This window comes from Ornithorhynchus anatinus, chromosome 1, assembly GCF_004115215.2.
Source record: "Ornithorhynchus anatinus isolate Pmale09 chromosome 1, mOrnAna1.pri.v4, whole genome shotgun sequence".
Lineage (NCBI taxonomy): Eukaryota > Metazoa > Chordata > Mammalia > Monotremata > Ornithorhynchidae > Ornithorhynchus > Ornithorhynchus anatinus.
In genome coordinates, this window is record NC_041728.1 from 71043051 (window position 1) to 71056985 (window position 13935).

The 13935-nt window shown below is 41.3% G+C and overlaps 1 protein-coding gene across 1 annotated transcript in view; it reads right to left on the bottom strand.

Annotated features, from left to right (window-relative positions):
- Nucleotides 1-394: 394 nt before the first annotated feature.
- Nucleotides 395-13935, bottom strand: part of GCLC (glutamate-cysteine ligase catalytic subunit) — a 55400-nt gene continuing 41859 nt past the window's right edge. The window contains exons 10-16 of the mRNA XM_029059247.2: nt 12406-12518; nt 11057-11149; nt 10621-10725; nt 6360-6441; nt 6164-6267; nt 5735-5855; nt 395-2165 (exon numbers count right to left, since the gene is read on the bottom strand). Of these exons, the coding sequence (XP_028915080.1) occupies nt 1954-2165; nt 5735-5855; nt 6164-6267; nt 6360-6441; nt 10621-10725; nt 11057-11149; nt 12406-12518 (830 nt within the window). The 3' untranslated portion in view covers nt 395-1953. The remainder of the gene's footprint in view (nt 2166-5734; nt 5856-6163; nt 6268-6359; nt 6442-10620; nt 10726-11056; nt 11150-12405; nt 12519-13935) is intronic.

Consider the following 13935-nt stretch of genomic DNA (forward strand, 5'->3'; position numbering starts at 1 on the left):
TCAAAGCCTTAGCACTCCAAGTGCTCAGAGGCTCCTCCCAGGCCTGTTCATAGGTTTTGGTTTCTCTTTTTTCCCCAGATGCTGGCCTTCCTGAGCCTGCCAGCTTCCTTTCATTGCTAGTAGGGGGCTTGGCCGTGAGTCACTTGACTAGGAAATGCTCTTAACCTTTTATCTCTCACCAATTTTTTTTTTTAACCCTCCCTAACTCCTTCACCAAGCTGAGGCTGCTAAGTAATGATAAGCTTAAATGAGTGAATTTAGAGTGCTTAAAGGAAATCCTCTTTAAGGGTGTAAAACTCAGAACTAAATCAATGAAAAGTTCCTAAATCCTTTGTGCATGATGGGGAGGCCTTAGAAGTAGATCAAAGTCTTACTACAAACCCACAGCACTACATATTGCAAATTCTATTGTTTTATTTTCTTGTTCCACAAAACATTTGATCTTTCTTGTCATTGACAACCTGATTAAAACAAGCCAAATAAAAAAAAACAAACAAACCCCAAAACAGGCACCCAAATTTTTCTAAAGCACACCTATGAATATAGCACAAACTCTATACATAAACAGCTTCAGAGCAATTTCTTTTGTAAAATTAGAATTACATCTTAGATATGCTCATATTAAGTTCTGCATAATCTACAGTAAAGTTTTTAGAAGCAGTAATGAATTTTAACTAAATTGAAAAATCCCACAACAAATGACTACATCTAACAATTCAATTGTCTTAAATTTTAATTATTTACAATCTTCCACCACTTAGGGTCCTGATTCACAAAACTCTAGTGCAATCCATGATTCCTTTGTAAATTTTATACAGGAAGTTAAGCAGTGCATAGCACGCTACCCAGTCAGAGACTGAGGCAAATGGCTTTTAGTTGACAAGTCTTTGTGAACGAGCTTACTGGAGGGATGGGAAAAGGAATGGACACACCTCCAAAAGATTTGATATTCAACTCATCTTTGGGTTGGGTACTGTGTGTGACTTGCAAGTCTAGATTAAGCAGCAATTAGAGGTAGAATCTGAAATGGGGCATAAATAGCAGACACTCAAGCCATTTCCAATGACTATTCATCAAGTCCCTTCCGCTCCCATTTAAATTCCAGTTCTCTTAGGATTTACAAGGAAAAGAATATCTTGGACAAAGACAAATATACTGAGAAAGCACGTTATGAGTTTCAAACAAAAGATCGTGGGCCAGAGGTCTTAGTTACCAGTCTCCCGTAACTGCCTGGGCATTATGACCCTGGATCTAAATGTGAGAACACACAAGGAGGGCGGCGGAGGAAACTGAACAGAAATGAGGTCACGTCCAACAGGCGGCTTTGTTCAATCCTAAAGTGTGGCACAGACCGCTCAAGTGACTCTGCAGGAACAATACCCTTACTGGAAAGGGATCAGTCTACGGAAGGTGCTTACACAGGAAGTCTTCTGACTGAATTCTGAGAATCGCTTGCCTAGTGTAATCACGTGCCAAGGAAAGAGGTGGGAAAGTCTTGGATAGTGTGTTTTTAAAGTGACATGGGAATTCAGTGAATCAGGCCCTATCGATTCTTTTTCACCAAGGTAGTTTCTTTAGAAGAACAAAAATTTACAGTAAACATTCAACCCCTGGAATGCAGATATATAAAGTACAATTACTAGTACATTACATTTATAAAACTATTCAGGTCAGTAGAGCTCCTCCAGAGTAAGCGTAAAAAAATTTTACAAGCCAGTTCACAATGACTTAGGTACAGTGTTAATAAAATACATTGTTAATCATAAAAATATTTTACTATTTACATTGTACACGGTATATACTCTGAAGGTGCCCATCTAGGAAGCCTTTATATGAATGTCAGGCTGGTTGGCCCAGGTGATAGTGCAGAATTACTGGTTTTTGGTCTTCACACCATGCATGGGGTTCACAGTACTGCAGCTAGTTCTTGACTAAAACGCTCACACAGTCTACCTAATTTGAAGAGCCGGTTTTGTTCTCATTATATTTTGTCTTCTTAAATGCCGATCCCAGCAGCTCTGGGCACTCTGTTAATTCGTCTGCAATTTGGTTGCACTTCAAAATAAGGCTGTAGTTCATTTCATCAGTGATAACACTATCTTTTTTGTAGTCTGGATGGTTGGCCACAAACTCCCGCATCCAACGAGCGACTGTCATGAGTTCTCCTGGGAAAATGTTTGAAATGGGGAGAAAAAGTGACAAATCCACACAAATGCACTGTTTGACATACTAAAGGGACTCATGCATGTGCTTTACCTGAACACAAGTGAGATCTGCCTTTCGCTCAAACAAAGAAATCAAGTTGTACAAAGGTGTAAACTTGTTATGGGCAAGGAACATATCTGCTGCTTCTTTTGTATGGTACTCTCTCAAGCTCTTAGTACAGTGCTCTGCACATAGTAAGTGCTCACTAAATGTCATTGATTGATTGACGGATACTGAAAAAATCCTCCTGGCAAACCAATCTGCAAATTTTACGATAACAGGTTGGACCACTGCTCTGGTCCCCTTTGACCTTTTCTGTTCCCTTTTCTTCCTTCAGCCAGATGAAGCGCAGAGCTGCAGTTCTGGAAAACTTGAGCAATATAAAAGATGGCAGGGTAGAGTTAAGACTGTAAGCTTCTCCTCTAGACTGCAAGATCCTTGTGGGCAGGGAATGGGTCTACCAACTGTTATACTGTACTCTCTCTTGCACGTGCAGTGCTCTGCAGACAGTAAGCACTCAAATACAACTGACTGAATTTAAAAGACATCAGGGCAGAGTTAAGACCGATTGCTCCAACTCAAGACTACAACCTCTCTGTGGGTAGGGAACTAGTTTTCCAACTGTTGTACTGTACTCTTCCAAATGCATAGTGCAGTGCTCTGCACACGGTAAGCAGTCAATAAATACGATCGATTGAATATAGATGTCAGGGAAGAGTCTGCCTTTGGGACCCAAGCCTGTACTCGCCCAAATGCTTAATTCAGTGCTCGGCACACAGTGTGTGCTCAATGACTATAAACCGAATGAATGTAAAAGATGTCAGGTTAGACTGTGTCTGGTATAGCCCAATCCACAACTTGGAACCCGAGCCTAAGGGAGTCAGGCCGGAACACAGCCATATCCAAGGTGGGTACAGACAGCCTGAATGTTCCCTCTCTCCTGTTGCCTGTCATCCTGCAGACTAGTAAGGCAGGAGAAGAGTATGAAAGGGTGCTTAATGGACATTTAAGCATCTTGTTTAGGATGGGAGATAAACCTCGAGTGAGGCATCATCCCTCCAGACTGTGAGCTCATTGTGGGCAGGTATTGTCACTGTTTATTGTTGTACTGTACTTTCCCAAGCGCTTGGTACAGTGCTCTACACACAATAAGCGTTTGATAAATACAACTGAATGAACGAATGTACACACTGGCCCAGTCACTGGTCCACTTGTCCTGGTGGGAATAAATCTATAGGGGCAGCTCAAGTCCTGCCTAAACCATTTAAATACAGGTTGGTTAGTTTTGCCCCACAGAATAAAACCTCAGACACAGTGTGTGGCCCTAGTCATTCATTCATTCATTCAATCAACTATATTAACTGAGTGCTTACTTTGTGCAGGCCACTGTACTAAGCATTTGGAAAGTACAATTCATGATCAGAGTGCTCCAAAGTCAGGAATGTGGAGTGAGCAGCCACAGCACATGTTAAGGAAAACAAGGAGAGGTGAGGCATGTGCATATGCAAATCTGTTTCTTCTTTGGAGGATTTTTCAATCATCTGGTTGAGTTTTTCCAGTTTACATGGTGCACATCAGTGTGGACCACCGGATGAATGTGCAAGAGGCGAATGCATTTTTGACTGCTCCCTCCAGAAACATCTCCTGTGGTTCTGAATCTAAAGGGCAAACCCTAAATAAAGGTCTGGAGGTGTTTTATCTAGCACAGATTTGGGGGTTGCTTTTAGTGGCATTTACTACTAGCCCTGCCTCAGAGCCCAACCCCAGAACCTGGATAGAGAGTATTTGGCCAGGTTCTTTGCCCTCGTATTTGGGTCTTTTCACCCTGGAACCAGGAACCCAAATGATACAGAGAAAGGTACAAAGGTTGGATTTCATAAGAGGGTCACAGATTGAGACAGTAAACCAGTTTTCCTCCACTGAGCTGGAACTAAAGTCTTTCAAGCAAGATCATCCAGACTGCCGAGTGTGAAAGGTTAGAGGTTTTGAAACTGTGAACATAACTCTAACACCCCATTACCAATCAATCAATAATACTTAATGGAGAGCTTACTGTGGGTAGACCATTGTAGTACATATTTGGGAGAGTACAATATAACTGAGTTGGTAGACATGTTCCCCGCCCACAAGGAGCTTACATCTCTTTGATAGCATTTACTTAAGTTCCAGACTAGTCCTAGTGCCTGATACTAAGGGAACCTGAGGGTCCAGTTGGAGAAATGCTGGTTTTTGCATACAGAATGCATTCTGATTTTGCAGAAACACCAAAACAAACCTGCTTTAAATTTCCCTTTTCTAAATAGGAGAGGAAAGTGGACTGGAAGAAACAGATGTGGAGCGCTGATGAGGTGGCAGAATTTGTGTCCCAAGAACCTCATTTAAATGGGGAATGCAAGATGGAGTTCAACTGATCCATATAAACGGCAACCGAAAACAAGACTTCAAATCCTTCTCGCCCTCCCCTTCCTAGTGCCTTCACTCACTGATTACTGGTCAGGGAATGGGGATATCACTTTACATTCCATTTGCTGGTAAAAACCTTTTGGGAGCATTTAACTACTACAAAACTCTCCTCAATGCTGCTTTACTACACAGTACTAAATCTTCCTCTTTGGACAAGCTGTGTGCAGGGAACACAGTACAATATGGCTTATGCCTAAAAAAGATGGATTACTACTGCTGCTTTTTTTTCCAGAAGTAATCAAAACAAAGAAAAAACTAGATGATAATCAGATTGAGTCTCCATACTATTTCATACCTCAGAACTGTTTGAAAAATGTATGAATTTTGAAAGTTTGACTCACAAAAACATGTGAAATTCAATTTAACTGTATAGTCCTAAAGAAAAAAAAAATCCAAATAACTCTTTTGGAATGGACACACCAGCTCTAACCAAACACTTTAGTCACACACTCCCAGTCATATAGAAGCAGTATGGTCTAGTGGTAAGAGAGTGGGCCCGAGAGACAGAGGACTTGGGTTCTAATCCCAGTTTTGTCACCTGTCTGCTGGGTGACCTTGGGCAAGCTACTTAACTTCTGTGTCATAGTTCCCTCATGCAAAATGGGGACTGTATACTTTTTCTCCCTCCTACTTGGACACATTCCCTGCCCATAAGGCCCATGCCTTCATTTTCCTGGGTGGGAAGAGAGGCATAAAAACGTTTATGAACAATGTGGGTGAGGCAGGGCGGGCAGGGGGTGGGGGCCGAAGGAATGAGAGTGAAGTACAGTTTAAAGGTTAGCTTGGGAGGAGCAAAGAGAGTGAGTTGCAGTAGCAAGTGAAAAGAGCAAAAATGTAAAATGGTGTCCAGTTGGGGGGTGGGGAGAACCCTGAAGCTGAGTGTGGGGACCTTATTATCTTGTATCTGCCCCAGCGCTCGGAACAAACAGCACCATTATTATTATTATTATGCTTCAAATAACTATTGTGATAGCATGAAAAATAGATAAGCTACTACAAATACAGACTTCAAAACTGAGATTCACTGTCCGACTCCTCTGTGGATCGAGAGGCAAAAATTCCATACCCGATGCTCTCTTTTTGATTAACTTCAAGTAGTTCAGGATGCTGCATCTGGTGTCCACATCAACTTCCATGTTTTCAAGGTAGGAGTTGAGAATTGGGATTAAACCAGGAAAGACACCTTCCTAGAAGAATAATTAGATGGTTAATTTGTTTTGCACTATTATCCAGGGACTATGAAGTGTACTGACTTAGAACCTCTGCTCCTCGACCCCTCGATAACACCTTCTGGACTCTCAATTTCTGTCCCAACCTACTCATTCCATCTTAAATCAGGTTTCCCCTGATGACTTAGTGCTCTGCACACAGTAGGAGCTTAATAAATACGATTGATTGACTTCCCTGCCAGTGAGGACCATGGGAGAGCACTTCAACCGATCTCCAAATGATGACTGGTCATGGGTCCAGATGAGCTTCATTAGGCTAACTTTACCTTCCCATTAATGATGGTATCTATGCTCATCAAGGTGTATTCTTCTGTGTCTGTCTCCATGCCATTCTGGGCTGCCCCATAGCCATCCACCACAGCATTGCCACCTTATGAAGAGGGGAAAGATAGCATGGCTGTTTTATTTTGAGTGATTTTAAAAGAGAAGGGTTTAAAAACCATTGATATAAAATGTCAATACCTTTGCAAATATCTTTCCTGAAGTAAAACTTTCCCTGTAATACAGCATCTCGTTTCTGAGCCACTTTCATGTTTTCATCCACCTACAGCATGAGAATAAAGTGAAGATAGTTTCAGGCTTCAAGAAAAAAAATAAAAGCATTCTCCAGTCCCCTACTTAATAATAATAATAGTAATAATTATGGTATTTATTAAGCACTTACTACATGCCAAGCACTGTTCTAAGCACTGGGGGAGATACAAGGTAATCAGGTTGTCCCACTTGGGGCTCACAGTCTTAATCTCCATTTTACAGATGAGGGAACCTAGGCACAGAGAAGTGAAGTGACTTGCCCAAGGTCACACAGCAGACAAGTGGCAGATCAGGGATTAGAACCTATGTCCTCTAACTCCCAGGTCTGGGCTCTTGCCACTAGGCCATGCTACTTCTACGTCCAATCTCCACCCGAACAACCGATAAGGACTTGAACACCTTTGGTTTCTTCGTCTTGATCTATCAATGGCTCAAAGTTGCCTAACCTTTGAGCTTATCAGTGCAGCTGAAAAACGTGATTAACAAAAACTTAACCACCTTGAGATGACGAAGGTAATGGACTGTTTAAGTGATTGCTCTGTCATCCGAAAAGGATTATGAAGCTGACTGCCAAGACCTGGAACACCTAGAGACTGAAGGAAAACATTCAGAATCGACAAATCCTTGCTCCATAGGCTGGCAATTGCCAAAGAGTTGTGATTTAATGGATTAAAAAAGGGCAACTAGCACACAGGCTGAACTGAGAAGCCAGTCATTTCTCAATAAGGTGAATAGACTTCTCTGTTCTATGGAACAAAAAAGAAATTTAAGTCTAATTTCCAAAAGAGAAGTTAACTAATTGCTAAACCCTGGACTAGAGGGCAAGAATAACTGCTTCTAACAGGATCAATCTCTGCTGCTCAGAAAAATATTCATAAGAAAGGTCAAGCAGCTAGTGGGTTTGTAAGAAGAGTTATCAGATTTCCTTTGCTCTCCTTCTAGGAACACAACCCCCAGTCACTTAACTCTATCTTCACCAAAAGATTTTTTGTGTTATTGTTTTAAAGGAGGGAATACTGAAACTGAAATCCTGCTGAGGTGAAGTGCAGAGTAGTTAAATTCTGACTACTTGTCAAAAAGACGTGACCCCTCCCTCTTCTCTCCCCAACTCCCAACAACCCTTCTGTAACCAGGATTATTGGAAAAATCCTGATGCAAACATGCAGATAAATACTATTCCTCCTCATTTTTCCCCCTTTCTACTCCTTCTCCTGAATGTTCCCATCTTGGTCAATACCACCACCAATACCATCACGTCTCTGGACCCAAGTTGCCTGCAGGTCAGCATTGTTCACTGTCTTTTGACTCTTGTATTTGACCGACTGCCAAATTCTGCTGTTTCTTCCTACGGAATAACTCCTGGGTCTGTCCTTTCCTATCCACCCACTCAACGACCATACTCATCCCAAGGTCTAAATCAACGCATGGCTAGATTAGTGCACCGGTCTCTGGTCCTTCTTCCCCCACCCCACCAATCTAGGCTGCATGGATCATCTTAGCATGTTGCATGTCACACATCTCTCCACTCTTCAAAAACCTTCCAGTGCTCACTGGGGGCCCCACCACTTTCAATCAAAAACTCCCCACACTCAGCTTCAGGGTTCTCCCCACCCCCCAACTGGACACCATTTTACATTTTTGCTCTTTTCACTTGCTACTGCAACTCACTCTCTTTGCTCCTCCCAAGCTAACCTTTAAACTGTACTTCACTCTCATTCCTTCGGCCCCCACCCCCTGCCCGCCCTGCCTCACCCACATTGTTCATAAACGTTTTTATGCCTCTCTTCCCACCCAGGAAAATGAAGGCATGGGCCTTATGGGCAGGGAATGTGTTTCTCACAACCTTAGTATACCACATTGTACTCAGAGGGCATTCCAATATATTATTATTACTACTATTTCTACTTAGATGGGTATAACCAATGTCCAGCAAGGAGAAGAAAGAGCTGATTTCAATTACTGCAGGAAGGATTTGATGGTTGGGTACATTTTTGTACTTCTTTTCAGTAAAACACTCAGATTTATTTCTTGAATGAAGCAGTTACACTTTCAATAGTGTTTTGAAAATTGGGCAGCAGGTACTACTACAAAGATGAGCCATTTAAAAAATAACAACAAAAAATAAGCTTCCTTTAAACTAACACAACATTAAATTGGGTCCATTTACACAATTCACTTTGGTTTCCTTTGTTTTGTGCAAATTCATTACGTGTATTTTAGGGTAGAATGAGGAGCAGCAGAGTAGGAGTACATTTGGGTCAAATTCCGTGTACTGGGATCCCATTATAAAATTCTTTTAGTGCTCCTTAATGATAGGGCTATTGAATTTTTATGCCAATATTTTTTGAATATTGAATTTCTTGGATCTCTCTCGCTCTCTCTCGCCCCCATCTCTTCCTCCCCCACACACCTGCAAAACTTGCTTTGGCTTAAACACCACCCCAATTCCTATGAATTATGTCGACTAATGTGAACAAACTGTAACCTCATTGTGGGCAAGGACTGTGTCTACCAACGCTGTTGTAGTGTACTCTCCCAAGGCCTTAGTAAAGGCTCTACACACAGTAAGACCTCAATAAATTCCACTGATTGATTGGAATAGAGTGATTAAGGCCTATTTTAATTTGGCATTTCATAATAATGGAACTACTTAGCATAGAGTCACAGATTTACGATCCCTTAGCATGGAGTGCCTTTAGGTATAATGGAAGGTTTTTAAAGAGTTAAGAATTTACATTATGTAAACATAACAAATGTAATTCAAATTCTTAGTACATATTTACATTTATTTGCTCACATAGCTATACTAACTGTGCTCTTCCTAATTACTTTTAAAATACATTTATATAAGTTTGATTTTTTTGGATCCTAGGAGCATATTAATGCACTTTATATTATTTCCAATGAAAAGTTACACTTTGTTTAGTCTTCTTTCACTTAACACCACTTTCAGGGAACCAATTAAGAATGCTAGCCTAGGTTTAGTTGTACAAGACATTCCTGACATTTTGTTTTCAAGAGACTCAAAATAAGCCAATGGACTCCAGAATGGAATGATTCAAACTTAGAGTGACTGCTCACATCCACAAACAATAAGGCTGCATCGCCACTTGGATGCTGTTATTTGCTGGGTTCTTCATTACATAGATTAGGTTGCCCAGTAAAATATCAAAGCTATCATTAAAATAATTGCTTGCAATCCACCCATTAAAATTTCAAATGTAAAACATTATCCATTTATTTTCCACCTAGTGTCTTAAAACAGATTGTGGAAATGGCACACATCTAGCCACCACCACAACAGTAGCAGTCATATTATTTATTATGCACTTACTGTGTGCAGAGAACTGTACTAAGTTCCAGGAAAATTGGTCCAGGAGGAATCCTCAAAGTAGTGAGCGAAAGTGGGAGGCAAAGACTATGGTAACTACCAAAGCAACTGTTTTCTGGGTTACGGCCCAGCTGCAGTAACAGCTGTAATCACTTTTCTCCGAAATGGTTTTTGTTAAAAAAATTATAGCATTCACTTTATAACGGGATGCACCTCTTCTTACCCACATGCTCATTGCATCCTCTGCCCTGGTGGGAATGTGATGGATGTCTTCCAAGAGACCTTCCCTGACTATGCCTTCTTGTCCTTATCTTCAACTCCCTTCTGCATCACCCTGACTTGCTCCCTTTATTTATCCCTACCACTCCAGACCTACAGCACTTATGTACGTACCTGTAATGGATTTATTTATATTGGTGTCTGTCCTGGGTAGGGAATATGTCTGCTGTACTGCTATATTGTACTCTCCCAAGTGCTTAGTACACTGCTCTGCACATAGTAAACACTCAGTATTTATGACTGACTGAGCGTGACAACAGATCACTACTATGACAATTCCTCAGTACTGGTCCTCAGTTCTGAAATCTCAAGGCAGGACTGAAGCTCATTCGTAATGCGAGGCTCCATCATTATCTGTTATTTTTTTTCCTCAGAGTATTCTCCACAAATGAAACATTAGCTACTCCACCAGAAGCTTAAGATGGATATTGTTTGTTAAGGGAAAAATAAGCAAGCTCTTTCTTAATGAAAATTACTCTCTAACTAAAAGTGGTAATACAGTTTTATTTTTACATTTTGGGTCACTGAATCTGGTGCTACTTGAAAACAGAATTGGTACAAACATAATGCCACGCTTACCTTTGACAAAGGGATGAGAAAATCTAGCTTGTATGAAAGGATCACTCTGGTTAGCAGCACTACAAACACCACATAGGCAGAGTTCTCGAAATCTGTTAGCTGAACCTAGGCAGCAATGGATTTACAATTTTAAAATACTAGATCTTGAAAATTATCAAAATCACTTTTTTGGTGAGGACTGATTAATATAAGGAGTTAAGTTTCTTCTAATCCAAAATAGTATCAGTATTTAAAACGTTTTAAATTGACACCATTGATTAATGGCCCCCAATTATTTCCCACAAACCATAGACCATATTCTTCTAATCTACAGAGGTATTTTAATAGATAGCTTTTCTTCCACACACTGACAAAGACCTTTTGTTTGTAGGAGAGAAAGAAATCTGTTCCTTCTTCATTTATTAACTCCTACAGACACGCTAATTAACCTTCTTACCTCCATGGGTCGGAATTCTACTCTCCAGCCAATATCTGAATTTGGAGGAGGGGGCTTGAATCTCATAGTCTGCCAGTTTGTCGACTGAATATTCTAGAAGATTCAATATTTGAAGGTTAATGACAACCAAGTTAAACAAAGCTTTTTTGTCAACAAGTGTGCCAAAAAAAATTAATGAAATATCCTCCACGAAGGTTGAGCAGAGTCTGAATAGATCCTGATTTCCAAAGTCAACCAAGGTTCAGGACGGTTCAACATTCAAGTATACCTGAGAAGCGGATTTTGTTATTACCCCCCAGACTGTAAGCTTGTTGTGGTCAGGGAACGTGTCTTCCAACTAGGTTGTATTGTACTCTCCCAAAAGCAAGTACAGTGCTTTGCACACAGTAAGCACTCAAATACCATTGATTGGGTATGTCCATGATTAAGTGTAAAAAGTACAATATGTTACCCGTCTCACAAACACAAAAATGGCTCTAGTCCAACTCACTGGTATGTAATTTTCATTATCGGTGAACTCAAGTTTAGCTGAGATGAAAAGGGCGACACTACCTTTCCAGACTGTAACTCAGTGTCAGAAGAATGAGTTTCAATTTACAACAGGATACAATCAAGGGACCACATTTAGTATCTACCCCATTCTCAGCCCCACAACACATATGCATATCCTTGTATTCTGCCCTTTCCCTATAATTGAGTTGAATGCCTTTCTTCCCCTCTAGACTGTAGGCAGAGATGGTGACTTCCATGTACTGTACTCTCCCAAGTGTTTAGTAGTTCTGCGCATAGTAAGTGCTCAATAAATACCATTGAGATAATAATAATATTTAAGAGTGGAATTTGTTAAGTGCTTATTATGTGCCAAACACTGTACTAAACGCTGGGGAGATTCAAGATCATCAGGTCCCACATATGGCTCACAATCTAAGCAGGCAGGAGAACATGTTTTGAATCCCCATTTTGCAGATGAGGGAACTGAGGCACAGTGAAGTTAAGTGACTTGCCTAAGGTCACACAGCAGACAAGTGGCAGATCTGGGATAAGAACCCAGGTCCTCTGACTCCAGGACTGTGCTCTTTCCACTAGGCCACGCTGCTTCTCTAACAATTATCACTCATGGAGGCAGAAGTTACTATAATCTATTTGAGAAAATTTAGGCACAGTGTACTATAAATCCCCTCTCAGGACCCTTGAAAGCTATTCTAATTTTTCTCAATTCTCAGTACCTTATCGTTAGACCCAGATATTAATAAATACTGAGATGGAAAATCTCTCCTATGAATATGACAAAAACTACTTGTTCCCCCCTCAGCTTTTCATGAAGTCACTGTGTTTAGCCCGAAGGATACCTCAAAATGGTCAGATTCGTTTGCATCATCTAGGTGTATTTTCTCCTCAAAAAGAGTCAGAGGATCTCGAATAAAGAGATGTGCGATGTGTTGCGCCAAGAGATGATCAATACCTAAACGTAAAAAGATCCACAGGAAAACAAGATACAATTTTGTGAGCCTAGTCTGAGAGCAAGATCCAAGGAAAGAGCAGAGTCTGGATGAGGAGCTGGCCTGCTGAACTCCAAAGTGATCAGAGAGATTTCTTTCAGGCAATGACTACTTGGTTCTGGAATGCCTTCTGTCTTGGTTTTTATTTCTACTGACTTTGGGGCACCATGACTCACTACAAATCTATAGAATGGATTAAAACACAGACCTGCCTAGCACTTTTAGAAGTCAGTTTCTTTGGCTTAAAAACCACATCAAAATTTTCAATCTCCTGGTATTGGTTTATCCACTCTGAGTCTACCTGCTGCACTGAGTCAGACAACTCTCTCCTCTGTCTCCTTTGTGGGTTCCTCCTCTGCCTCCCACCCTGTAACTGTGGGGGTCCCTCAAGGTTCAGTTCAAGTTCAGTCCCTTTCTATTCTTCATTTGCATCCACTCCCTGGGAGAACTCATTTGCTCCCATGGCTTCAACTACCACCTCTCTGAGGATGATACCTCAATCTACATCTCCAGCCCAGATTTCTCTCCTCTTTTGTAGTCTCACATTTCCTCCTGCCTTCAAGGTATCTCTACTTGGATGTCCTCCCATTACGTCAAGTTTAACATGTCCAAAACAGAATTTATCAGCTTACCAAAACCCTGTCCTCCCCGACTTTCCCCATCACCGTAGATGGCATCACCATCCTTCTGTTTCACCCATAACCTTGGCGTTATCCTTGACTCCTCTCTCTCACTCAACCCACATATTTAATCTGTCACTAAATCCTGTCAACCCACCTTCACAACATTGCTAAAATCTGCCCTTCCCTCTCCATTCAAACTGCTACCACATTAATACAATCACTCATCCTAGCCCACCTGGATTACTGCATCAGCCTCCTTGCTCACCACCCAGCTTCTTGTCTTTCCCCACTTCAATCCATACTTCCCTCTGCTGCCCAGACCATTTTTTTTTTTAAAACCAAAATGTTCAGGACATGTTTCCCGTGTTGCCCATCCACATCCTCCCAAACAAAAACTCCTCTCCATTGGCTTCAAAGCTCTCAATCACCTTGCCCCCTCTTACCTTGCCTCGCTCCTCTCCTACTACATCCCAGCCCATACACTTTCACGCCTCTAATGCTAGTCTTTTCACTATGCCTTGATTTCATCTATGTTGCCACTGACCCCTTGCCCATGTCCTGCTTCTGGCCTGGAATGCCCTCCCTCCTCAAATCTGAGAGACAATTACTCTCCCCCACATCAATGCCTTATTAAAGGTACATCTCAAAGGGGCCTCCCAGACTAAGCTCCTCTTTCCTCTTCTCCCACTCCCTTCTGCATCACCCTGACTTGCTTCCTTTGTGTTTGCCCCCTACCAGTCTCACAGCACTTAAGTTA